At 55.2% G+C, this 22,949-nt stretch overlaps 2 protein-coding genes across 4 annotated transcripts; one reads left to right on the top strand and one right to left on the bottom strand.

The window, feature by feature from the left end:
• The first annotated feature begins 1,184 nt into the window (after positions 1 to 1,184).
• LOC120228501 (5-hydroxyisourate hydrolase-like) lies at positions 1,185 to 4,006 on the top strand. 3 transcript variants are annotated; one of them, XM_039226964.1, is made up of 4 exons: positions 1,185 to 1,309; positions 1,884 to 2,023; positions 3,206 to 3,341; positions 3,738 to 4,006. In XM_039226964.1, the coding sequence occupies exons 2-4, from the start codon at positions 1,893 to 1,895 to the stop codon at positions 3,825 to 3,827; spliced, it is 357 nt and encodes a 118-aa protein (XP_039082895.1). In that variant the 5' UTR covers positions 1,185 to 1,309; positions 1,884 to 1,892; the 3' UTR covers positions 3,828 to 4,006. The 3 variants fall into 3 exon arrangements, with proteins under 3 accessions (XP_039082895.1, XP_039082887.1, XP_039082881.1); XM_039226956.1 differs by having other exon boundaries at positions 1,185 to 1,314; XM_039226950.1 differs by lacking the exon at positions 1,185 to 1,309 and adding an exon at positions 1,427 to 1,506.
• Positions 4,007 to 4,142: 136 nt separating this feature from the next.
• GAS8 (growth arrest specific 8) lies at positions 4,143 to 22,295 on the bottom strand. The gene is given in 12 exon segments (XM_039226938.1): positions 4,143 to 4,398; positions 5,903 to 5,968; positions 8,530 to 8,739; positions 10,901 to 10,987; positions 11,442 to 11,609; positions 12,141 to 12,346; positions 13,246 to 13,300; positions 14,917 to 15,123; positions 15,805 to 16,002; positions 19,656 to 19,742; positions 22,001 to 22,059; positions 22,062 to 22,295. Coding segments are annotated over 12 exon segments (1,704 nt in total). The 5' UTR covers positions 22,273 to 22,295; the 3' UTR covers positions 4,143 to 4,248.
• Positions 22,296 to 22,949: the final 654 nt, after the last annotated feature.

Here is a 22,949-nt window from a genome sequence, read left to right as displayed (position 1 = left end):
AGGTGGGGGAACACAGAATCCCAAGCAGGGTGCAGGCTCTGAGCTGGCAGCACAGAGCCCCACTCAGGGCTCGAACCCTCAAACCATGAGATCATGACCTGAGCCGAAGTCGGACACTTAACTGACTGAGCCACCCAGGCGCCCCTCAAACAGAAATTTCTTAATTATCTCCAAAATGGGTGTAAGGAGCACACTGCCAACCTTTGCTAGGAGGGTCTCCTTCCCTGCCTTGGAGGGGTCTGAATCTTAACCTACACATAGTCCGCGCTCACTATCCAGAACTTGGAAAATGCACTTTGACAGGAGGGAAGAAGCTCCCATATCTAGAGGAACACAGCCAGTCACCCAACCTGGTGGTGTAGACCTTTCCCGATTTTAGAGTGCCCTTATTTGTCTTTCTGTTACGTAAGATGTTTTACGTGTAACAACTTTTTTAAATTTTTTTTAATGTTTTATTTATTTCTAGGAGAGAGAGAGAGAGACAGCGTGAGCAGGGGCGGGTCAGAGAGAGTGTGATTCATATTCTGAAACAGGCTCCAGGCTCTGAGCTGGCAGTCAGCACAGAGCCCGACGCGGGGCTTGAACCCACGAACCTTGAGATCATGACCTAAGCGAAAGTCGGACGCTTAACCGACTAAGCCACCCAGGCGCCCCATGTGTAACAACTTTAATACGGCGACGGACTGGTATCCGCGGGCGCGGCTCGGTCGCTCGCCCGTCTCACGCCCGGGCCCTGACCCGTCAGCGTGCGGAGCCTCCCTAGGGCGTGGGGGCCGGAGGGGGGGGGAGGAGAGGCAGGTGCACAAGAGAGTCTCGCCCCATCTCAGCCTTGGGACTTACTGCCACGGTGTGACAGACGAGGAAACTGAGGCACCATCACGCGGCCTCTCAGGGCAGTCGGAACTGGAAAGCTGACCTGCTCCGTGGAGGGGAGGGGCTTCCATCAAGGTCCTTACTGTGCCGGAGAGGGCGATGGAGACACTCGCCAAACAAACAAACAGCAGCAGTTCTGGGAATCCCGGCGAATTCCGGGAACCCGGCCGGCGCGCGCCCCCCGCCCTCCTCCGCGAGGCCTCGTCCCGCCCCGGGCTCGCGAGCCCAGCCAGGAGGGCGGCGAACCCCGACGGCACGCCCCGCCCCCGCCCCCCGCCGCGGTCCTCACCCTCACTTCCGGCCTGGGCGGAGCCTCCGCGGCCCCGCAGGTGTGCGCCCCCGTCGCGCTGCCGGAGCTCCGCGCTAAGCCTCCTCCAGGTGGACACCGAGGTGTAGCCGCCGCCCTCCCCGCCGTCGGGACGCGCCCCCCACCTGGGTTTGGTCCGACACGTGGTCTCTGGGTCCTGGGAGGGGCCAGGGGCAGGGCAGGGGAGGACTCGGGGAGGTGCCTGCGCCCCGGGACAGCCGCTCGGGACCGCCGTTCTAGGGGTGGTGGACGTGGGCCGCTCGGGCATGAGTTCGGGGGCCGCCCCGCGGCTGCGAGCGCTCCAGCGACACCTGGGCTCCTCAGAGGTAGGGCGCAGACCCGCACCCCGGGCTCCTGGCTCGCTGTGGCCTAGGGGCTACGGCCTCAGGTGACCCATGAGCCAGGGGACAGAGCACCGACTGGCTGGAGAAGGCCGTGCGGAGGGGGCCGTAGCGGGGCTCGTGTGCGGGAACGGGGGACAGGCCAGCACTGTTGACGAGCCGGTGTTCGGTGTGTTAGCGCCACAGCCTCACGTGGCCGACTCCGCAGTTCCAGCGCGCGCGCACGCACCGCCCCTCCAGTCCCCAGGGCAGCGGGGACTCTGTTCTCCGGGGCTGTTGACTCTAAAGCCACTGTCTCTATGCCAGTGTGGACGCAGGGCTGGGCCCCACACACTCATTTCTGTCCCCCTCTCGTGGCTCAGGGCAGAGGCATGGAGCCGGTCAGCAGCCCGCTGACCACGCATGTGCTGGACACTGCCTCAGGGCTCCCGGCCCAGGGCGTCTGTCTCCGCCTGTCCAGGCTGGAGGACCATGGCCAGCAGTGGATGGAGCTGAGGAAGAGGTAGGTTTGAGGAGTCCGGAAGAATCCAGATGGCCAGTAGGTGTGGGCACTGAGGGTGGATGGCAGTGCTGACCACCATGGTACGGTCCCCTCAGTGCTGGGGCCAAAGAGCACAGTGGTACAGCCCCACAACCCCAGTGCCTACTGGGCCAGGGGCCAGGGTTCGTCTCCCGGAAGGCAGGGTTGGCTGAGGCCTGAGGTGTAACCTGAAGACCTCACTGTCACCGTGATTAACAGGTAACCTTGTGCCAGGCAGAGCACTGAACACTTTTCTTGTGTTCTTCTTCTCACTACAGCCTGTGGGCAGGCACCATAATTACCCCTTTTATAGATGGAGAGACTAAAGCAGCAAGAGGCAGGTAAAAGCCAGGCGGCTCAGCAGGCCCTGCCCCTTGCCCCAGGCTCCCCTGGCGAAGGCCCAGCCCAGGCCCTGCCCTGTAGCACTTGGGCTGCTTTGTGAGCCTCTTGAAGGAGGCAGGTTCCTTCTGGTGGTGGAAGTGGGTGGCTGGGCCCCAAAGGTTCAGGGCCTGAGGTCATGGAGCTCATCCCCCCTCCCTTCACGAAGCTGGGGTTCTACGTTCTGGAAAGAATGTGTGGAGTCCTCTGCAGGGTCCTAGAGACCCATTCCCAGCTTCTCGCCCATAAGCTGTGCGGGTACGTGCTACTCCTTCCAGTCACAGGACACATGGGAGAACTTTCCAGACATGACTGGGGACTGATCACTGAGCAAAGCAACAGGCCCTCAGATCCCTCCATTCAGACACTTGGTACAGCTGGAAACAGGCCACCATGAGGATGGGGGTTTGGGGACAGTTACTCATCCAGAAAGCACACACAATATATCACATGAAGAGGGCAAGCTATCAAACAGTATGAATAGAATAATCCATTTTAGAGTATTTTTCTAAGTTTATGAGTAAGCATAGTTATGCACAGAGAGGATCTGGAAAAATATATGCCAATATAAAGGGATTGTTGCTCATAGAATCGATTTTTTTTCCTTCTCTGCATCTGTGTATTGAAATTCCCTAAGAAGACAGTGCAGTGGTGTCCCCGAGCTGCCCCAGAACCAGGCCCTAGAATGTGTCCTGCTGCAGGGCATTCCCGGGGACTCGGGTTGTGGAGGCGTCTGGAGCGCCAGGCGGGGGTGACTCCTCACTTCCCCGACTCCATTCTCCGCAGCTACACCGACTCAGATGGCCGCTGCCCGGGGCTCCTGCCACCAGGCCCGATGAAGGCAGGCACCTACAAGCTGTCCTTTGACACTGACGGCTACTGGAAGAAGAGGGGGCAGGAGAGCTTCTACCCATATGTGGAGGTGAGGGCCGGGGGTGGGCCAGGGGGCGCAGGCCTGTGATTCACCCCGCCCCCCCACCTCTCCCTGGGAGGCGGCAGGCAGTGAGTTCACCGGCTTTGAGCTCCGAGAAGAAAGGTGTCCAGGGATTTTTACTACAACACACCCGTCCCTGCCCTGTCCCTGCGTAAAGCTGCGGGGGGCAGGGCCAAAAGTGACTCAGCCCCTGTGGACAGAAGCACTCACCTGACCCTGTTCAGGGTGGATCCTGATCCCCAAGCCAAGGGCTTTCTGCGGGGGAGGGTTCAGCCCCGTGCGCAGCCCTCACCGTTTTCCAGTTCTCCACTGGCTTCAGCTGGCCCTTAGGGCCCCCAGCCCCCAGCCCCCTCACTCTGTTCCGGTGCCCTCTCTGCTTCTCAGGTGGTTTTCACCATCACCAATGAGACCCACAGGTTCCACGTGCCCCTGCTGCTGAGCCCATGGTCCTACACCACGTATCGCGGGAGCTAGTGGCCGAGCCATCGCCTCTGGACAGCTGCTGGCCTGTGAGCGTCAGTCCCATCCCCGTGGCTCACTGAGACACCCCAGCGGAGGGCACCAGCTCACACTCCCTGGGGGAGATTCTGGCCCCCAGTTTCCAGTAGCAGCTGAGTCTCCGGCATCAATAAAGTCAGTGCTGGCATCTGCAAGGCTGCTGCAGTCCCTGGGCTCCTCTGGTGCTGCCTGGGCCAAGGTGGGAAGGAGGGTAGCCGGGAAGGAGGTGGTCAGGGCACCACGGGCCCCAGAGGTGCCTCTCCTCCACACAGCCAGGCAACAGGACACACAGCAAATGTAGAAAAACTTCATTTGCAGACGATACAAATCGAAAAAACAAACCGCTCCTGTCCTTGGTGAGAGAGAGTGTCATCCAGGCATAAGTCCCGGGCAGGCGCTATGTTGGGGTGCCCACAAGGCCCGCGGGACCCTGGCCCAGTATCTGCCCAATCACGGCCGTCTCCAGAGGCTTGAAGCCCACGTTGTCCAGAGGGATCCCGAAGGCCAGGAGCTTGGCCTCGTAGGTGCGCAGCAGGTCATTGTGAGCCTGTGGGGTCAGAGCAGCATCAGAGGAGGGGGTGGAGCCACACCGAGGGTGCCTGTGGCCCAGGCCCACTCAGCTCTGGAGGATGCAGGAGGGTGGCGGTGGAAAACCGTCTACAGCTAACCTTTACCAACGGCTCACGGTACGCCACGCCTGACCATAAGCACCTCTGCGTACATAACGCAGGTACCCACAGTGGGAGATGCCGCCATTATTCCTGTTTCACAGATGCGGAAACTGAAGCAGAAGATACAGACTCAGAGCAGAACTGTAGTTGGAACATGCTCCGGACTCCTTGCCAGGCATTTCTCATTCAAATCGGTCATCCTTGATTTCCTGGGCATGACCTTCCACGTGTATATGCCCACGCTGACCCTCCCTGCCTTGTGTGCTATGTCCTGCCCTGGGCGGAGAGAACAGAGGCCCTCCGTCCCCCTAGGATGGCTGAGGTCTGGGCAGAGTCCAGGCAGGGCCAGCACAGGCAGGGCTCCTGCCCCCCACTCTGGAAAATGGGCATCTTTTAAAGAGTTAACTGCATTGGATTAGTTTGAAGGGTTTGAAGAATTGATGCACATGAAACGCTTGGAGGCCGGCCTGACCTCATCCTCACCATTATCAAGAAAAAGGTGCTGGTGCTTGGAGCTGAGATTTAAAGGGTGAACTCAGGCCAGGCTCCAGACAGAACTTAGGGGCTAGGTCCTGGCTCTTCCCCTTTTCTGGGGGACGGACCTCCTGACAGATACACTCCCCTGGAACTGAGCACACCAATAGATGGCCCTGATTTTGTGCGTGTAAGTATCAGGGGATGCCGGAGCATATAAGGCAAGTGTCCAGATGGGCAGGGCCGAGGAAAGGCTCAGGGAGATCTGGTCACCACGGAGCCCAGCGCTGGTGACAGGCATTGTCTCCCTCCTGGGGTTCCACACCCCAGGGTGCACCAGCAGATTTACAGACTTCTCTGAGTCCCACTCCTGGAGTGGCTGTTCAAGGCAAATGTTACCTGTAGGCAGCACTATGTCTGCGTTTCCCACAGGCAAGGCCGAGGCAGAGCTGTGGGCTCAGCCATGGAGGCGTGAATACTGGGTAGAAGGGTCAGGGTGCTCCCTGCCACTCCCCGACAGTGGGAGGCCTCCACGCTGCTGCGTGGTTTTGGTGTGGGTAGGGGGTCCTCAGACTTACAAAGGAATGAGAGAAGCTTAGACTTGCAACTGTCTCCTACGTAGAGGAAGCAAAGGAGGCCCATCCAGTCAGCCCAGAGGCCAGGTCAGCAAGAGTAAAGGGTCAAACAGAAAGATGGACAGAGTCTCCTGGACAAACTGCCCTCGTTTACCCACCAGACATCCACCCTGCAGGCCCTGTAAGGAACACCAGTGGCCAGAGCTGTGGGGATGGGACTCAGTCCACACACAGAGTGACCCTGAGGAGGCCCAGACAGCCTCTGGCTGTGTATACCCCAAAGTATAAATGAGCTGGGGCCCTGGGAGAGGGTCACGGAGGCTCCTCATACCTTGCAGACCCGGGCCAACTCATACTGCAGGTCCTTGATGGTGTTGTTCTTCGATTCTAGAACATCCTAAGGAAAGAAAAGTAGACATGAGTTGGCGCTCGTCTTTGAGCCGTGGCAGACAGGTGACCAGGGGTCTCGGAGCTCCTGCCAGGGGCCTCAGACATCCAGGAAATGGCAGCCTGGCTCCATCACCGTTGTGCGTCCACACAGGGCGCAGCCAGCCAGCACAGGAAAGCCTTCGAAGGAGAAAGGGGAAATATAATCTGCTTCTCCAGAAGGAACTGTCTGGATGGTGGGAAGTGAGGACAAGAGGTGAGAGAGGCCAGGCCAACCGCGGCCCAGGGAGCGCCCCCGAGCCCCTGCCTGCCTCCTGGCCCTCAGGCCCAGCTGCAGCAACCAGTGAGGGTGGGCCTGGTTTTATCCCTTCGTCGCGAGTGCTGGCGACACGACCTCCAGCCCCAAGACCAGCCGCCCTTCCCAGAAGCAGAGGCAGGAAAGCCACCCTCCCCTTTCCCACAGGGCCCTCACCCCCTGCCGACCCGTGTTCGCAGGGACTCACACGCAAACAAGGACAAGGACAGAGATGGGCCCCCAGACCCAGGTCCGTGGTGCTGCCAACCCCGACTAGGCCCCTCCTATGTGGCTGCACCAACCCGGGCCCCGAGAGCGTGTCCTGAGCGACTCAGGCCTTACTGGCCCTGCCGCCCACTGAGCCAGGACGTGCTGGTGCCCATAAACAACGACCGGTCTCCTCCAGAAATGGGCACCATGTAACCTTGGACTCCTTAGCCCCTCTTCCATCAGCAACAGGCCCTTTATACCTAGTCAGTGCCAGCTCACCTCCCACCTTTCCAGAGGGTTCTCTCTGATCCAGTCTGCCCCACCCAGAACCTTCCATGGTTCCTCACCAGCGCCAAACCCAGAGGCACAGCCAGCAGCTTGAGAATCACCCCCATCCATCTAGCTCTGCTCCCCTCACCTCAGCCTTGCACTCCCCCCAACACCCAAGCAGCAGCAAGGGGCTCGTAAGTATACAACCAAGTGGGAGCCACAAGCTTCAGGTCAAGGCCAGCCCACAATGCTTTAAGTAAACATTAGGTGACCTGACACAGAGTTCATCCTCGGGGCCTGGGTGTCATGTGAGCAGAGGGGTTTATGTTCAGCTGAGCTACGTGAACAAATCACCTTAAAAATGCTACCTGTGTAGGGACGCCTGGGTGGCTCAGTCGGTTAGCGTCCAACTTGGTTTTGGCTCAGGTCATGGTCTCACGGTTCGTGGGTTTGAGCTCCACCTCAGGCGCCGCACTGCCAGTGTGAAGCCTGCTTGGGATTCTCTCTCTCTCTCTCTCTCTCTGCCCCTCTCCTGCTTGCTCTCCCTCTCTGTCAAAATAAATAAACTTAAAACAAATTTTTAAAAACGCTACCTGTGCCGTTTCTCAAGATTAAACACAACTGCACAAACAGCAAAGCAGTCTTTAAGCCCCTAACTCAGAAGATCTGTTTGTCCACAAAGGAAGAGCAGAGCCAGACAGGCACCGTCTCTCCTGGAAGGATCTGTCTCTGGGACAAGGTGGCCTCCCCTCACTGGGTCTCTCGATAAAGGCGAAGAGACAGCTGCGCTTCCTGGGGCCGGCGCACCCTGCGTCTGTCTCCCGGGCACCCGAGGGCACGGCGCCTGGGGCTGTCTCAGGCCTGGCAGCTGCAGGCCCCCAGGTGGCCGGGATCCCAGCACAATCACACTGCCTTGGCGGCAGCAGAGGCCCCTTGTCCGGCACCACCCGTTCTTTCTGTGACGTGCCCCAACTAGGCCCAGGGAACAGAGACACAAGGCCCGGCTCCGGGCAGGTGACCTGCCAGGAGCTACCAGGTGTTTGCTTGCTGGGCCAAAGGTGGCGGCTAGTGCCAGGATTCCTCAGCTGACCCCACCAGCCCATGGGTGCCCAGGCCCCATGTGTCTTGTCTACCGCGGTCCCAGCATAGAGGAGTACCACAAGGAACTGTAACTCATGGCCGGATAAACGCCCCAGCCTTTGCTCAGACATAACTGCCTGTGGGAAGCCTCCCACGGCGCCCCCGCCACGGAGGTGCATCCACAGCCCTACATTCCCCCGTCCTCACGGCCCAGAGCCCACAGGAGGACATCTCAGCATCCCTGGTGGGCTGTGGCGGCAGGCTCAGCTCAGAGCTCATGGGCTTGGCTGTCCCCCAGGCCTGTCTCTAGGTTTGCCGCCAAACTGCTGAGGCGCGCTGGCCCACGACACCTTGAGAAACCCAGGGCCTGATAGGCTTAACTAAACCCATCTTGAGAACTGGATGGGCAGTGGGCTCAGGGCCAGAAGTGCTGAGAGGGGAAGTCCTCAGCAAGACCTGAGCAAATCCGGTGACAGAGAACCTGGGGAGCCCGATGGCGCGCACAGGGCCGTGAGCAGACACCTGCGGCCCCCGTCTGTGCTCCGGCCACAGGAGACCCACAGCCTCCCCAACTCTAACAGGGTCTCCACTGGAACGACGGAGGCTGGATATGCACGCATGAAACAGGCGACCTCCGACCCAGGCTCAGGACACCTGATGGGGGCGAGGACATGAGGCTCCAGCCCATCACCCCCCCGGAGCCGCCTGGGGCCTACCTCCAGCTTGCGGGACACGAGGGTCAGGGCTGCAGGGTCCAGGTTGGAGGCCGCCAGCACCTCATTTAGCTGCACCTCTTTCTTCTCCACAGCAGCACTCAGCGCCTGCAGCTTACGTTCCAGAACCAGGTTCTTGAAGCCCACCTTCTGCTGCACCTCCAGGATGGCTGCGGTGAACTTCCCATACAGTTCATCTCGCTCCTGCTGCACCTGCAAGGGATAGGCTGCAGTGGACAGAGGCCGCCTCCCCTGGGAGCATCTCACTGGTAAGAAGCCCCCTCCCACCTCTGTCCCCGTGCCAGAACATCCCACTGCTGCAGAGTGAACTCCTTTCCCCAGCGCCCACCCACGGATGGGTGGGCCTGTGTGTCATTTACACCGCCTGCCTGCCCGCCCTCTGTGATGGGGCTAAAGGCTTGCAGCCATCCACAATGTGGAAACCATGAGGAAACACTAACTGGACCCTCCTCTGCTAAGGTGTTTCAGGAAGCACTAGGGCACCCTCGTTAGAGCTAGAGAAGCCCCACAGACAGGCCAGGGCCCCGGGTTTGGGCAGTAGGCTCAGGAAAGTCGGCCCTGCTCACCCCTACATCAGAGCCAAAGCATCAAACTCCAGAAAGCAGTGTTGAGGAGTGGTGGCCCTTAGGGATCCACTCCCTCTGCCAGCCCTGGATCCTAGAACACGCCCACAAGGCAGATCTAGAGATCTGCCTGTCAATAAAGAAAGGTCTTCTTTTTCATCTTCTAATTCTCTTACTTTTAACTGAGCACCTTAAAAAAATCAAGACTTTGTGTAAGTATAAAAAGCGAGCACTCCTTAACCCAACATCCCAGAGGCCTCCATGTGAATCCATGGTGTGACTCCTTCCAGAATGTTCTCTACGTGTGTAAAAACATGTCTTACAGCTAGGAAGAGAAAAGGATTACGCTCAAACCCTACAGGACCTTATCCTTCTCCCTGCTGTAGTTTTCCCTAGATTCACTTCAATCAGTCTGTCCCTTTGGTCTTCAAAATCTGCTGACATGCCGACACTCGGTTTTCTGAGGAAACACTGACTTTGGCACATACCACGAATGACACTCAAACAGAAGAGAAGGGGCCAGAGTGTTCAGGCTCCAACTCAGGCCTCTGCGGTGAGCCTCCGCTTCCTCCTCCCCAGACACACACCCCTTAGCCAGCAACAGGGGCGCATCTCACTGGTGACTCAAGGGTCCTTCTCCTGGCTGCTCAGCAGCCTCCAGGACCCTCAGAGGCATCTCTGAAGAAGGTAACTCTAGATCTGGCGGGCTGATGAGCTGTTCCTGAGGAATTTGGCCCATTCCATAATCACTGTCTGTGAACACGAATTTCAGTTAGGTGAGAAAAGAAACATAACCTGAACTAACAGAAGTTCGCAAAGATGGAACTGCTCTGCCTGGCATGTGACTGCTCATCGGATATCTCAGAAAAGCACACTCAATGAGACATTTTCCACCCAATCACATCAGCAAGTTTTGAATGAGTGACATCTAGTGCAGGCAGGAAGCGGCCCCCTGGGCACTTTGGGCAGGGTCAGAACTCAGAACAGTGCTCTGTGCAGACTCTATCCAAATGTGGAACACAAACCTTTCGGCCCAGCAAGCCACTGCTAGGGACTGACTTTAAAAGAGATGCTCACACCTGCACATAGGTAAACTTAAAAGGAAGACAGTGGCAGCGATGTTTGTAACAGCAAAGGACTAAAGCAGACATCTGTCCAGGGGAAGTGGCTGAGTAAAAAAATGGAGCCTTTTGGAACAGAGCCAAACATGGCTGTGCCTCCATACAATCCAGAGACAGCACAATCAAGCTGAGACTTAAAAAAAAGCAGTTTTTAAGGCACGAAGCCACCCCTACATAGGCTGCACAGGAAGAAGTCTGCACAGAGCCCCGGGAGCTGCTACCACTCGCGAGAACCACACTGAACAGCAGGAGGCCCCTCACTTTCACTTACAGACAGCAGGGTTCCAGGACTTCTCTCCAACGTGTGCCTGACAGTTTAGTGCTTAAACACATGTACATACATGGAAAAGATCCTCAGTGCAAGGGGCCAGGTACCTCTCATGTGCTTCAGAGGTGAGCCGGCGTGAAAGAATTGGGGTGACAGCCTCCCAGCAGGGCGCCTGCTCTGTGGGACCCTGGGCCTTCTCCAGAACGTGCCACACGGTTTTGCCTCATAAAGCTGTAGAGCATGAGGAGTGGGCAACAGGACTCCGTGCTTTCGAACCTAGAAACCCAGCCACGGCTTTGAGACCTCCCGGAAGCAACGGCAGAGCCAGGGCCACAGGAAGGGTCTCTCCCTGGCCGGGGGCCCCAGCCTGCTAGCTGCAGGGCCGGAACGTGTCCGCTCACCTTGAGAAATCGCTGCTCCAGCACCTCGTGTTCCCACTGCAGGTCCTTCAGCTCTTTCTCGGTGACCTTCAATCGTGCTTTTGTGCGCTGGAGAGAAAATGAGGGGTGGAAGACGAAGTATTCAGGACCAGGCGTCCACATAATGCAAGGCCAGAAATAATTGTGAAAAAGAGCTGCCTCAGGGGCACCTGGCGTCTCTTGATCAGGGTTGTCACTTCGAGCCCCATCCACGGTATAAAGATTGCTTGAATGAATGAATGAACGAACGAACGAACGAACAAATGAACAAATGAAGGGTTGGTTCAAAGACACAAGCAGCTAAGCTCCCACCACGGCAGGCTGGTGGAATACCATCTCCCAGAACATGCAGCAGCTTTACATCCTATCATGGAAGACAGAAGTCAAAGAAGGCAGAGATCCTGCCCCCCATTCCTGTCCTAAAGGCCAAACCCTGCCTGGGGACTCAGGGGACACCCTGATGATGTTCCGTCTCTCCTGAGCCCAGGAGGAAGGGCAGGGAGGGAGGCAGGCAGGAACTCACAACCAGGATCTGTTTGTCCCTCTCATAGTTCCCGAGCTGCTTCTGCATCTCATTCATGTCATCGCGAGCCTTCTGGAGAGGGTCTGCCAGGCGCTTGTTCTGCATGGACACCTCCAGCATCTCCTTCTCGAGGTGGTCTTCCTTCTTGCGCATGTCCTCCATCTGCTCCTGTGGGCACAAGTACAGGCGCAGAAGGGGTTCGGCAGGCGGAGCTGAGGTCTTCAGGGGGGAGAGCCATGAGCCCTCCTGCCCACAAAGGACAGTCCTCAGGACCTAGACCTGTTTTAGTATAAACAGAGTAATTGTGCAGTCTTCACTTATTCTGAACCTTCTAGGAAGGCTGCTTCCACGCACAGTGAGATTACCCTTTCTCAGGACCCCAGGGGCACTCCCCGCTGCGGGAGTCTGGCCCTGTCAGCACCTGCATGAGGCTGACGCCACCCGTGCGGCTGCGCTGGAGCTGCAGTTCCGCATGAAGCGTCTACCTGTCAAATGTGTCCTTTTCACCAGCCCATCTGCGCCACAGTCGGGGCAGCATCCTGGCTGTGTTCAGCTGCGGGTGTGGAGAGGCTCCGTTATGAATTTCACACAGGGACAACAGAGGAGCACCATCGAATATTTTTACAAGGAGGGAACCGGGCCTGATGGGGCTGAGCCCTAGTTTCTGGGCCCCCGGTCTGGCCAGCCCTAGCGCAGCACCTTGAGGGAGTTGATGAGGGCCAGGTTGTTGAGGGTGATATCGTTGTAGTAGTTCTTGATGTCCGTGAAGGCCTCTTCGTGCCGCTGCATCAGCATGTTGATCTGGCCATTCTTCCTCTCCTCCACCTCGTGAATCTCAGTCTTTCTCCTCAGGTCAAGTTCATCCCTAAGCATCTTCATTTTTTTATCATACTTGGCCTCAATTTCTGAAAGGCAGAAGCACATACAGAGCAGCTTGGCAGAGGAAGAGGTGGCCCAGTGGCTATAAGAACAGAGGGAACCTAGGGGCACCTGGGCAGCTCAGTCGGTTGAGCGTCCGACTCTCGATTTCTGCTCAGCTCATGGTCTCACGGTTTGTGGGTTCAAGTCCCATGTCCGGCTCTGTGCTGCTAACGTGGAGCCTACTTGGGATTCTCTGTCTCTGTCTCTCTCTCTCTGCCCCTCCCCTGCTCATTCTCTCTCTCTCTCTCTCTCCCTCTCTCTCAAAAATAAACATTAAAAAAAAGAAGAAGAATCATCCATGGGACTTCTAAACATGGCCCAGGAACATCAACTGGGAAAGCTGCATACATAAGCTCGGCCAAAACACAGGACGGGTTTTGGTGGACCTCTCTCCATGGAAGCTCACAGATGACATATTCAGCACGCACGCTGCTGTCTGCCCTCCTTTGCCTGTGGCAGGCATTGATAATCAATGTCGGGATTAGGGTTCCCGACAACCGAGTGTCAGCTGGTGCCATGGCTCTGTGGTCATCCAGGCCAGCTCTAGAGCTTTATTAGTAAAGCAGACAGACTTCTCAAATGGGAGCCTCCTCAGGCCAGAAGCCATGGAGAAGACTCTTTTACGAATACTGTCCACGAAACTGAATAGTGGCCACATGCCCCTAGCTGCTGATTTGTGCCAGGAGCAGGGAAGTAGGTGGGAACCACAACCTACCCAATTTGCATGGAAATAAGTTGTTCCGGGATTCTGAGCAGTCCGTCAGCCTCGGAAACTACCACACTTTCTCTCTGCATGTCCAGGCCATTTAGCCTGGTTTCTGTGGCCTGGGCACCAGCCCCAGAGGTAAATTTCCTTCTGACAGGACGCTTCTGAGAAACTGACCTCGCACTTGTCTCTCGAAGTCATTCCGCAGCCTGGTGACCTCCTCACTGTGCTTCTGCAAAGGCAGAAAAGCAGGTCGTTACTAGGTGACAGACACACACAGAAGCCTCCCCTGGGGCTGGTCCTGTTCCTCGGTGGTATGGAAAATCCAACTCCGTAAACCATGTGCTGTTTCTAGAGCGTGCTGGGTTCCCCTCGTCTCCAAGCTCATGGACCATGCTCAGAATAACGTGGTTTGGGGAACTTCATGTTTCATAATTCACTGTCCTTGGCTAATAACACAATGCCAACAGACGTGTTAAACACTGACCGTGCCTGGCCCTCGCTCAGCTTGCCTGCAGGCTAGAGAGCACTGGCCATGTCTACACGGACCTGCAGGCTCTCTCCAGATGCCGGACGGCCTGCTTCAGCCGTGACACAGAGCAGCGGTAACAACTGTTCTGACAGTTATATATAAAGGTTTTGAATAAACAACTTAGGTTATTTTTTATAGGGTAGTATTTTTGCACAAAGGGGAATTGTGACCATGTAACTATTCCGTATCCAGGCCTCAGGTGAGCACACAGCCTCACATCACTGGATTTTTGTCTGTCGGCAAAGACCAGACTGTTCTTGCCAGAGACCTCACTGTCGGCCTTCACTCCCAAGTTTCGTCCAAGTTTAGTTGAGGGTGTGTTGCCTCCAGGCATGAGGCTAAAGTGTTGACAAAGTCTTCTGAACCCACCGCCAGGAAGAACCTTACAAAATCAAAGTCAGACACATCTTCCCTCTGCCCAAACCTCCAAAGTTCCTCCAACTAAAGCCAGGTCAAAGGCTTGGTCCTAACTGTGGCTTTTGATCCCGACAAGCTCTGACCCATCTGCCCAGCCTCCTTGCCCCCTGCTCCTCTGGGCCTTCACCCCGGCCTGTCTCCCAGGCCTTCTCCATAGCTGGCCTCCCTAAGCCTGGCTCAGCCCCTGCTGCCTTCCAGTGTTTGCCCAAATGTCACCTTCTCAAGGAGGCATTTCCAGAATCCCTTGTGGGAGAATGCAGTCCTAACCTCAGCCCCCTGCACCCCTCCCTGCACTGCTCTTCCCACAGCATTTATGCCAACGGATGTGCCCCAGGCATCCAACACCTCGTTCTATCTTTTGTCTCCTTCCTGGACCGTCACCCACACACGGACAGTCATTCTCTCAGTCCTGTTTCCTATATGTCCCCAGAGATCAGAATAGGGTTTGGCACCTTATGGGTGCTCAGCAAGTCAATTTCAACCTCCACCTAGAACCCCAAGCCTCACTTGGAAAGGACGTAAAGGTTAGCCAGGTGCTTATGAACCCAGCTTGCGTGACGAACTGCCATGGCCACCTGGGGCTGGCACACTGGATGCTCTAAGGGTTATATGTGTTTCTAAATGCACCCGACAGGCTCCCTGGGAAAGCAGCCAGGTGTCAGCGACATGTGGACAGGGACCCTGGGCTGGATTTTCCCCTTGGGAAGTCCATTTGTTGCTCAAATCTGAAACAGAATTCTGTACTTGGGCCCGAAATGGAATTTGTCTGTTTTTTTCTGTATTTCAGTTAATTGCCAAAATGCTGGAAGCTTCTAGCCAAAATATGACTTCCCAGTTAACCCGAGTCATCAGGAGCAGCGGCCCAGCAGCCAGCCGGCACGGGCGACCCGCGCACCTACCAGCCGTAGGCTCTTCACCACCGCCTCGCCGGCCAGCTCCTGCTCCTTGAGCTGCACCTTCAGCGTCCGCATGTCCTTGCGCAGCGCACCCTCCTGCGTGCGGTGTTCCTTCTGGGCCAGCTTCATGGCCACGGTGCCCTCGGCCTTCATCTCTGTCAGGTTGTTCTGATGCTCATACAGCAGGTGCTTCACCTTCTGCTTGTACACCTGCAGGCAGCGAGAGCACCACTTCCTGCCCTACACACTCTCACCCACACCCCTGTGTGTGCGTGCTCACCCACTCACCGCCCGTGCATGCTCACCTGCAGGCGTGGACCCCTTTTTTTTTAATGTCTTATTTATTTTTGAGAGAGAGAGAGAGCACAAGTTGGGGAGGAGCAGAGAGGGGGACAGAAGATCTGAAATGCGCTCCAAGCTGGCAGCAGTGATCCCAATGTGGAGCTCAAACTCACAAACCAGGAGATCATAACCTGAGCCAAAGCTGGCCACTTAACAGACTGAGCCACCCAGGTGCCCCATGCACATACCTTTTTATAAAATATACTTTCACGAGGCACCTAGGTGGCTCAGTCAGTTAAGCGTCCGACTCTTGATTTCAGCTCAGGTTGTGATTGCCATGTTGGGCTCTGCGATGGACATGAAGCCTGCTTGGGATTCTCTCTCTCCCCCTCTCTCTCTGCCCTTCCCCCTCTCGTTCTCTCTCTCTCTCTTTCTCTCTCTCAAAATAAATAAACTTAAAAAAAAACCCAAACCTTCATTTCCCAGCGTAAACGATACAAACAGCTGTGGCCTACAAAGCAGGGAGAGAAGATGCCCCCCTGCCCCTGGTTCAGCTCTTCCGCTCGGTACGGTACGTCCAGCAGGGAGAGGCAGGCCAGCCCTGTTTACCTTGATCTCAACCTGGTGCCTCTCCTCAGCCTCCTCCATCTCCCGGTCTTTGTTCCGCAGCTCAGCCTTCTTCTCCTCCAGCTGCCTCCGCGTGATCTCCCAGAAGGTATGGATCTTGTCCCGCTCCAGCTGGAAGTAGTTGCGTTCCTCGCGCTCACGGTCCAGCTCCTCGCGGACGCGGCCGACATGCTCCTCCACCTGCCGGGCAGAGCACAGCCATGGGGACCCAGCGGGGACCCACTCACTGCGAAGAAGAAAGGGCCACTCTCACCTGAAAACAAGTAAAAACTAAAAGTAAGAAGTCAAAATATGATGCTAGAAAGATCCCAAGGACAGGACACGTTCAGAATATAGCAGAAATACCTTGAATGTAGCCAGTAATCATAAAATGATTATATCCTTTCATCCACGCCCAGGAATTTATACTAGAGAAATTTCTCAAAACAACACAAGAGTTGGGGCGCCTGGGTGGCTCAGCTGGTTGGGCATCCAACGTCGGCTCAGGTCACGGTCTCACCGCTCGTGAGTTCTAGCCTGATGTTGGGCTCTGTGCTGACAGCTCAGAGCCTGGAACCTGCTTCTGATTCTGTGTCTCCCTCTCTCTGCCCCTCCCTGCTCACGCTCTGTCTCTGTCTCTCAAAAATAAATAAACGTTAAAAATTAAAAAAAAAAGGAAGAACACAAGAGTTATCTGCTCAAAGATGTTAGCCACACCATTATTACAACAGCAGAACAATTTTAAAGGATGTAATCTGACATGATTTTAAATGGGGAAATGGCTGAGAAATTAGAGTAAACCTCCTAGAAGATTATACGGTCCAAAGACACATAAATATGAAAATGATGGAGCAGCATGTACACACGTCCACAAAACAAAGCTAAATTAAAAAAACATTCAACTTTAGGGCGCCTGGGTAGCTCAGTCAGTTAAGCATCCAACTCAATTTCAGCTCAGGTCACGATCCCACGGTTTGTGAGTTCAAGCCCCACAGCCACACTGTTAGCACAGAGAGCCTGCTTCGGATTCTCTCTCTCCCTCTCTCTCTCTGCGCCTCCCTTGCTCTCTTTCAAATTAAATAAATAAAACTTTAAAAAACCCAAAACACTTGCCTTTAAAGATATATGTTAAGCAAAAAAACATACAAAACCAGAAGACCCCCTAACAGTCAAAAAGGTTTCGTCCAAAGCCCACTGCAAAACTGCAAATAGGTTAATTATTTTTAAAAGTAGGGCAGGCTCTTGCCTTTCTTGGGAATTTCATTTCCATCAACAATCGGTCATCTTCTGAGCAGAACTTCAGGCCACTCATTGTGAAGTTGTTCTCTCCTGATAACCCCACTCCCCACAGGCAAACCACATTTCTCACTTCAAGAGAAGGCCACAGGGCGCCTGAGTTGCTCAGTCGGTTGAGCATCTGACTCTTGATGTCAGCTCAGGCCATGACCCCGGGGTGGTGGGATCGAGCCCCATGTGAGGCTCTGCACTGAAAGTGGGGCCTGCTTGGGATTCTCTCCATCTCTCTCCCTCTGCCCCTCTCCCCCACAAATAAAAATTTTTTTAATGTTTTTTTTTTTTTTTTAATTTTTGAGAGAGAGAGACAGAGCACAAGAGGTAGCTGGCAGAGGGAGACATAGACTCCAAAGCAGGCTACAGGTTCTGAGCTGTCAGTGCGGAACCTGATGTGGGGCCTGAATCCACAAACTGTGAGATCATGACCTGAACCGAAGTTGGTCGCTTAACCAACTGAGCCACCCAGGCGCCTCTAAATAGATATTTTTTAAAAAGAGAGAGAGGGGCACCTGGGTGGCTCAGTTGCTTAAGCATCTGACTTCAGCTCAGGTCACGATCCCACGATTCATGGGTATGAGCCCTACACTGTGCTCTCTGCTCTCAGCAAAGAGCCCACTTCAGATCCATTGCCCATGTCTCTCTCTGCCCCTACACCATTCATGCTTTCTCTCTCTCAAAAAATAAATAAAACATTTTTTAAAATAATAAAAATAAATAAAATTAATTAAAAATTTTAAGAAGAAGAGGGGTGCCTGGGTGACTCGGTTGGGTGTCCGACTTTGGCTCAGGTCATGATCTCATGGTTCATGGGTTCGAGCCCTACGTCCGGCTCTGTGCTGACAGCTCAGAGCCTGGAGCCTGCTTCTGATTCTGTGTCTCCCTCTCTCTCTGCCCCTCCCCTGCTCATGCTGTCTCTCTCTCAGAAATAAATAAAACATTAGAAAGAATTTTTAAAAAGGTTTACTTAAAAAAAATTTTTTTTAAAAGAAGAGAGAAGGCCAAGATAACAAGCCACCAAGGAGGGGCAGCCAGAACTCTGTGGTAAGGCACCTGGGTGGGGCTGGCCTCCCCATGAGGGTCTGACTAGAGCATCAGCAGATGACAGTGTCTTCAGGTCACAGACCCTTAGTATTTAGACTCAAACAAATAGCCTACACCAGGCTCCTACCTACTTCAATTGATTCACAGTGTTAGATTTCACTCAATATTTAGGTTTCTTATAAATATCCCGATTTCTAGCTTCTCTCTGAACATCAAAAAACAGGGGCGCCTGGGTGGCTTAGTCGGTTGAGTGGCCTAAGTCGCTTAGGTCATGATCTCGTGGTTCGTGGGTTCGAGCCCCGCGTTGGGCTCTGTGCTGACTGCCAGCTCAGAGCCTGGAGCTTGTTTCAGTCTGTGACTCCCTTCTCTCTCTGACCCTCACCTGCTCACGCTGTCTCTCTCTCTGTCTCCTAGAAATAAATAAAACATTTAAAAAATAAAAATAACAAAAGCCTTTAAAAACAACAACAATAACTACAACAACAACAAACAGACCCACCCTGGAGCCCAGTGCCCTTGAGGTAACCATCCAATGAACTGACTGCAGCTGTCCCCAGTCCCTCACCCCTGCCTGGACCCTAGATACTTCTGAGGTGTCAGTGTCCACACGTGCAAACTGACCGCTGTTGTGTCACGGTTCTGCATCGGCAGGGACCAGAAGTAAACAGGGAGACAAGAAACAGCCCAACTGACGGGGCGACGTGATGTGCAATCCATTCTCCACACAGCAGTCCCTGTGATCTCTCCGGAACACCAGCCTGACCCCATCACCCGCCCCTTAAACTGCTTATGGTTTCCCCTCTTCGCTAGTGTACGAGGTGCTCTGCCCAGCTCGTCAGCATGAGCTCATGCCACTCTCCTCGTCTCCTTTGTATTTATGTCTTCGGTTAAAACTATCAAGTCAGTTACTGACACTAAACCACAAGCTGACATGGAAGCCTCACTCCTGGGTCAGTCATCGACACAGAAGCTGCCCTCACGGTTCGCCATGTGCTGCAGTTTCTAGAAGCCATTCAACTGGAATTATAATTATATAATTACATTCTCTAGTCTTTAATGTCATCAAAATGGGTAAGTGGCTTAAAATAATTCCTACTGTTAAATGGCAAATGAAATAAACAACAATACTATATATGCACGTAACAGCTCCGGAAGCATCGGGTGCATAAAAGGATTAAGGCTGAAAGGATATACAGAAATTTCAAGAGTTTTTATTTCAGAAAATCATTTCCTTCCAAATTGCTCCCACCCTATTTAAATATGTCTTCGATGTAGCTATCCCTGTACTGATGCTTTTTTAAAAATATTTGCTGTGCTTGGGAGCTTGGGAGCTGACAGAAGTACAGAACGGGAGGAGGCGTCTCTTGGGTGTGGACACAGTGCCGGAGCAGACTGAGGGGAGATGGACGAGGAAGCAGCAGGCAACAGTCTGCAAGAGGTTCGTGACGACGGCCAGCCAGGGACAGCTCGGAACAGCACTCGCCGGTCCCAGCCCAGCGCTAGGCGGAGACGTTGCTCACCTGCTCCCTGCTCATGTCCTCCGGAGCGAGCCCATCAACAATCGGGGTGCCTTTGGTTTTCCCTTTCTTCCCTTTCTTCTTGGGCGCCTTTGATGAAAAAAGAGCCGATTGGTAAGAAAGGGAGGCCTGCCTGTGATGAACCCCCGGCCCTCTGGAAGAGGGGTGTCTGCCGTGGCGCTTCTGGCCCACTGCTCCCTGTCTCATGACCCGCTTGCAGCGACGGTCACTCTGCCCTCCGGTCTCCCCACCCTTATCCGCCCACACATTCTCTGGACACCTCTGGAGAAACAAGGAAAAAATCTGCCTTTTCAGAAAAGAACATTTTCCCCCTCAGAAAGGAAGGGAGGGGGAACTCATTCCAAATCCATTCATTGGTATGTGGCAGAGACCTTCGTTGGTGTATGTGCAAAATGTATTTGGCCAGGACGAACCCTAATACCACACTGTCAAACGTTCCCATGTTGCCTGTGATGCTGGGTCACCACCAGAGAGTAACCTGCAAGAAACTGTTCAAGAAGCATAAGGAGAAATACCTCCAGAGCAATGATCGCAGGTGGTTAACATGAGGCTTCCTTTCTTCCAAATATAAAACTTCAGAGGACCAGGGGTGCCTGGGGTGGCTCAGTCACTTAAGCATCTGACTCTGGATTTCGACTCAGGTCACGATCTCACGATTTGTGGGATCAAGCCCTGTGTTGAGCTCTAAATTCTCTCTCTCCCTGTTGTCCTGCCCCTCTCTTCCTCACGCTGCCTCTCCCGCAAAATAAATAAACGAACCTTAAAAAAAATCCTTGGGTCGTGCCGGTGGCTCAGTCAGTTAAGCACCCCACCTTGGTTCAGGTCATGATTTCGCAGTTTGTGGGTTCGAGCCCCGCGTCGGGCTCTGTGCTGACAGCTCAGGGCCTGGAGCCGGCTTCCAGTTCTGTGTCTCCCTCTCCCTCTGCCCCTCCCCCACTCTCTCTGTCTCTCTCTCAAAAATAAACATTAAAATAAATAAATACATATATAAATCAATCAATCCTTGAAAGAAGCCTTGTCAAGAGCTGAAGCAGACATCACACACCATGAGTGTGCTGTAAATGGTCCACCCCACGGGCCTGCTCATAGTGTCATTTGCTTGTAACAACTTTGACAAGATGCGAGAACCCCCCACCTCCACTCACCCTTATGCCTAGACTTCTCCCAACTGTGATCCACCCTTGTGTGTGTGTGTGAGTCTACGTGTTTCTGTAACATATTTGTGTGTCTAAATGCCCCTGCTAATGTTTTCATGTGCGTATATGCATGTCTACACGTCTCTGTAACATGTTTATGATTACAAAAAAATGTTACATGGCTATCTTAGAAAACACAGAAAAGCAAAAAGTAAATAGGAAAATCACCCATATTCACACAAGCTATGATAAATATTTTAGTATTTTAGTGATCTTCTCCAGTTGATTTTAAAAGACCCATCCAGTAAAAGCTTTACTCCTAACATACTGCCCTCTTTCCGAGCCCTCTAGTTCAAGTCCACCCCATCAGAAGGTCCCAAAGGCTCATCACTAGTGGAAGTCCACCGCCAGCTGCAGGGGCAGCTCTCCCAGAGGCATTTTCCCTGCCAGCTGACAGCCCGCGTGCTGTATCTTCCCCGAAAATGCACTACTGAACACTTGTGTGTCGTGGGTGCCAGGGCGCCCAAGGGCCCTGATGCGGGAGAGGCAGGGGGGAAGGGCTGGTGAGGCGGTGAGCTCCCCCTTGCTCTTCACAGGACCGGCCCGACCCCTGCGGGCTCTCCAAGGACGCAGCGGCGCCGCGATCCCGAGCCTCCGTCCAGTGCTCCTGGCGGTAGAGGGAACTCCAGCCGCTGCCGTGTGCCTCGGGCTCTCCACCCCGGAGGCTGGGGGGCCGAGGGTACCCCCCGAATCCGACTGTGCTGCATGGGACCCTAGGTCAGACCCTAGGTCGCAAGGATCGGAGGACCGAGACCTCCATTCCAAACAGGAAATCCTTCTGTCGCCCCTTCTGCTTTCTGGGCAGCCTGCACACCGAGCCCTGGATCTCGGGGTGGGGCGCGGGGGGCGGAGGTTCTAGGCATGCGCTGTGAGCACAGGATCCTGGGGGTCTCAGGTCTCTCAGCTCCAAGTGCGTGCGGGGTGCTCTCCTCACGGGGACGCCGCGAGGGCACCAGGGCCTCAACCCCAGGAGCCCAGAGCTCCGAGCCTCCCCATTCTCCGGGTCTCAGTGCGCACAGGTCCTGGGGACCCAGGCCTCCCCATCCAAGGGTCTCTCTGCGTGCAGGGCTGGCTAACCAAGGAGCCCCTGCCCCCTCAGAGACCCCAGCCGGGCTGCCCGCACCTCCTCACCATGATTCCCGTTGTCGGTTCCCGCCGCGACCTGCAGACAGACCCGCCCGCCCGGCGAGGCTGCACCGTCTCCCGGCAACCGATGGGCGGTCCCGCGCGAAGTCTCGAAGATCCTCGCGAGATTCAGCCGGCGGGCGCCGTCCCCTGGAACAGCAGAGGCGAGATCCTAGCGACGCGCGCTGGGCGGAACCGGGGTCGCCCGCGGCGGGGAGGCCTTGCCGGCGGCCTAGTGTCAGCCACGCGCGGCGTCTCCCTGAAGCTCCTAAACGCATGGCGTGGGGGCTGTGGTGTGTTTTGCGTGTCTCCCCGACTGGAACTTAAGCTCCACGGGGCGGGGGGGGCGGGGGCGCTGTTTCGGTCGCTTCTCACCTCCAGGGCCCGGGACCACGGCACACAGCAGGTGCTCAATACGAGTGCCTTCGGCGAAGGAGGGAGACCGGAAGGAAGGACAGCTCTGCCACCCGAGGCTCCCGGATGTCATGCACATTGATTCAAATTTGGGCTGAGACTACGCCCTGGGGCCGCGCACCCCCTGCCCACCGTTTGAAAGTCCCTCCCACCGGCTGCCCCGGGAGGACGGCCGATAGCTGGGTCTCCGCAAACCATCCGAACAAAACAAAAAGAGGGAAGAGAAATATTTTCCAGCTAGCTCCGAAGTTTGGAAACCAGCAAGATTCTCCGTCTCAAAAATAAACTGCGCTCCCCGAGGAGGCTCCTGTGTGGTCCCCTGTGCTCGCGGTGAGGGAAAACTAGAAAGCTCTGCCGGACGCGGCGCCGGGGGCTCAGTCGGTTAAGCGTCCGGCTTGGGCTCAGGTCACGATCTCACTGTTTGTGGGTTCGAGCCCCGCGTCGGGCTCGGTGCTGCCAGCTCGGAGCCTGGAGCTGCTTCAGAGTCTGTGTCTCCCTCTCTCTCGGACCCTCCCCTGTTCACGCTGTCTCTCTCTCTCTC

The sequence above is a fragment of the Hyaena hyaena genome, unplaced genomic scaffold, assembly GCF_003009895.1.
Source record: "Hyaena hyaena isolate Hyena2069 unplaced genomic scaffold, ASM300989v1 scaffold_1, whole genome shotgun sequence".
Lineage (NCBI taxonomy): Eukaryota > Metazoa > Chordata > Mammalia > Carnivora > Hyaenidae > Hyaena > Hyaena hyaena.
Note: the sequence above shows the minus strand (reverse complement) of the source record. Positions and strands in the feature narration are given on the sequence as shown.

Coding starts and splice junctions, on each gene's coding strand:
- LOC120228501 (XM_039226950.1), top strand. CDS start 1,447: ATGAGTTCGGGGGCCGCCCCGCGGCTGCGAGCGCTCCAGCGACACCTG. Junction 1,507..1,883: donor GACACCTGGGCTCCTCAGAG/GTAGGGCGCAGA, acceptor CTCGTGGCTCAG/GGCAGAGGCATGGAGCCGGT. Junction 2,024..3,205: donor TGGATGGAGCTGAGGAAGAG/GTAGGTTTGAGG, acceptor CATTCTCCGCAG/CTACACCGACTCAGATGGCC.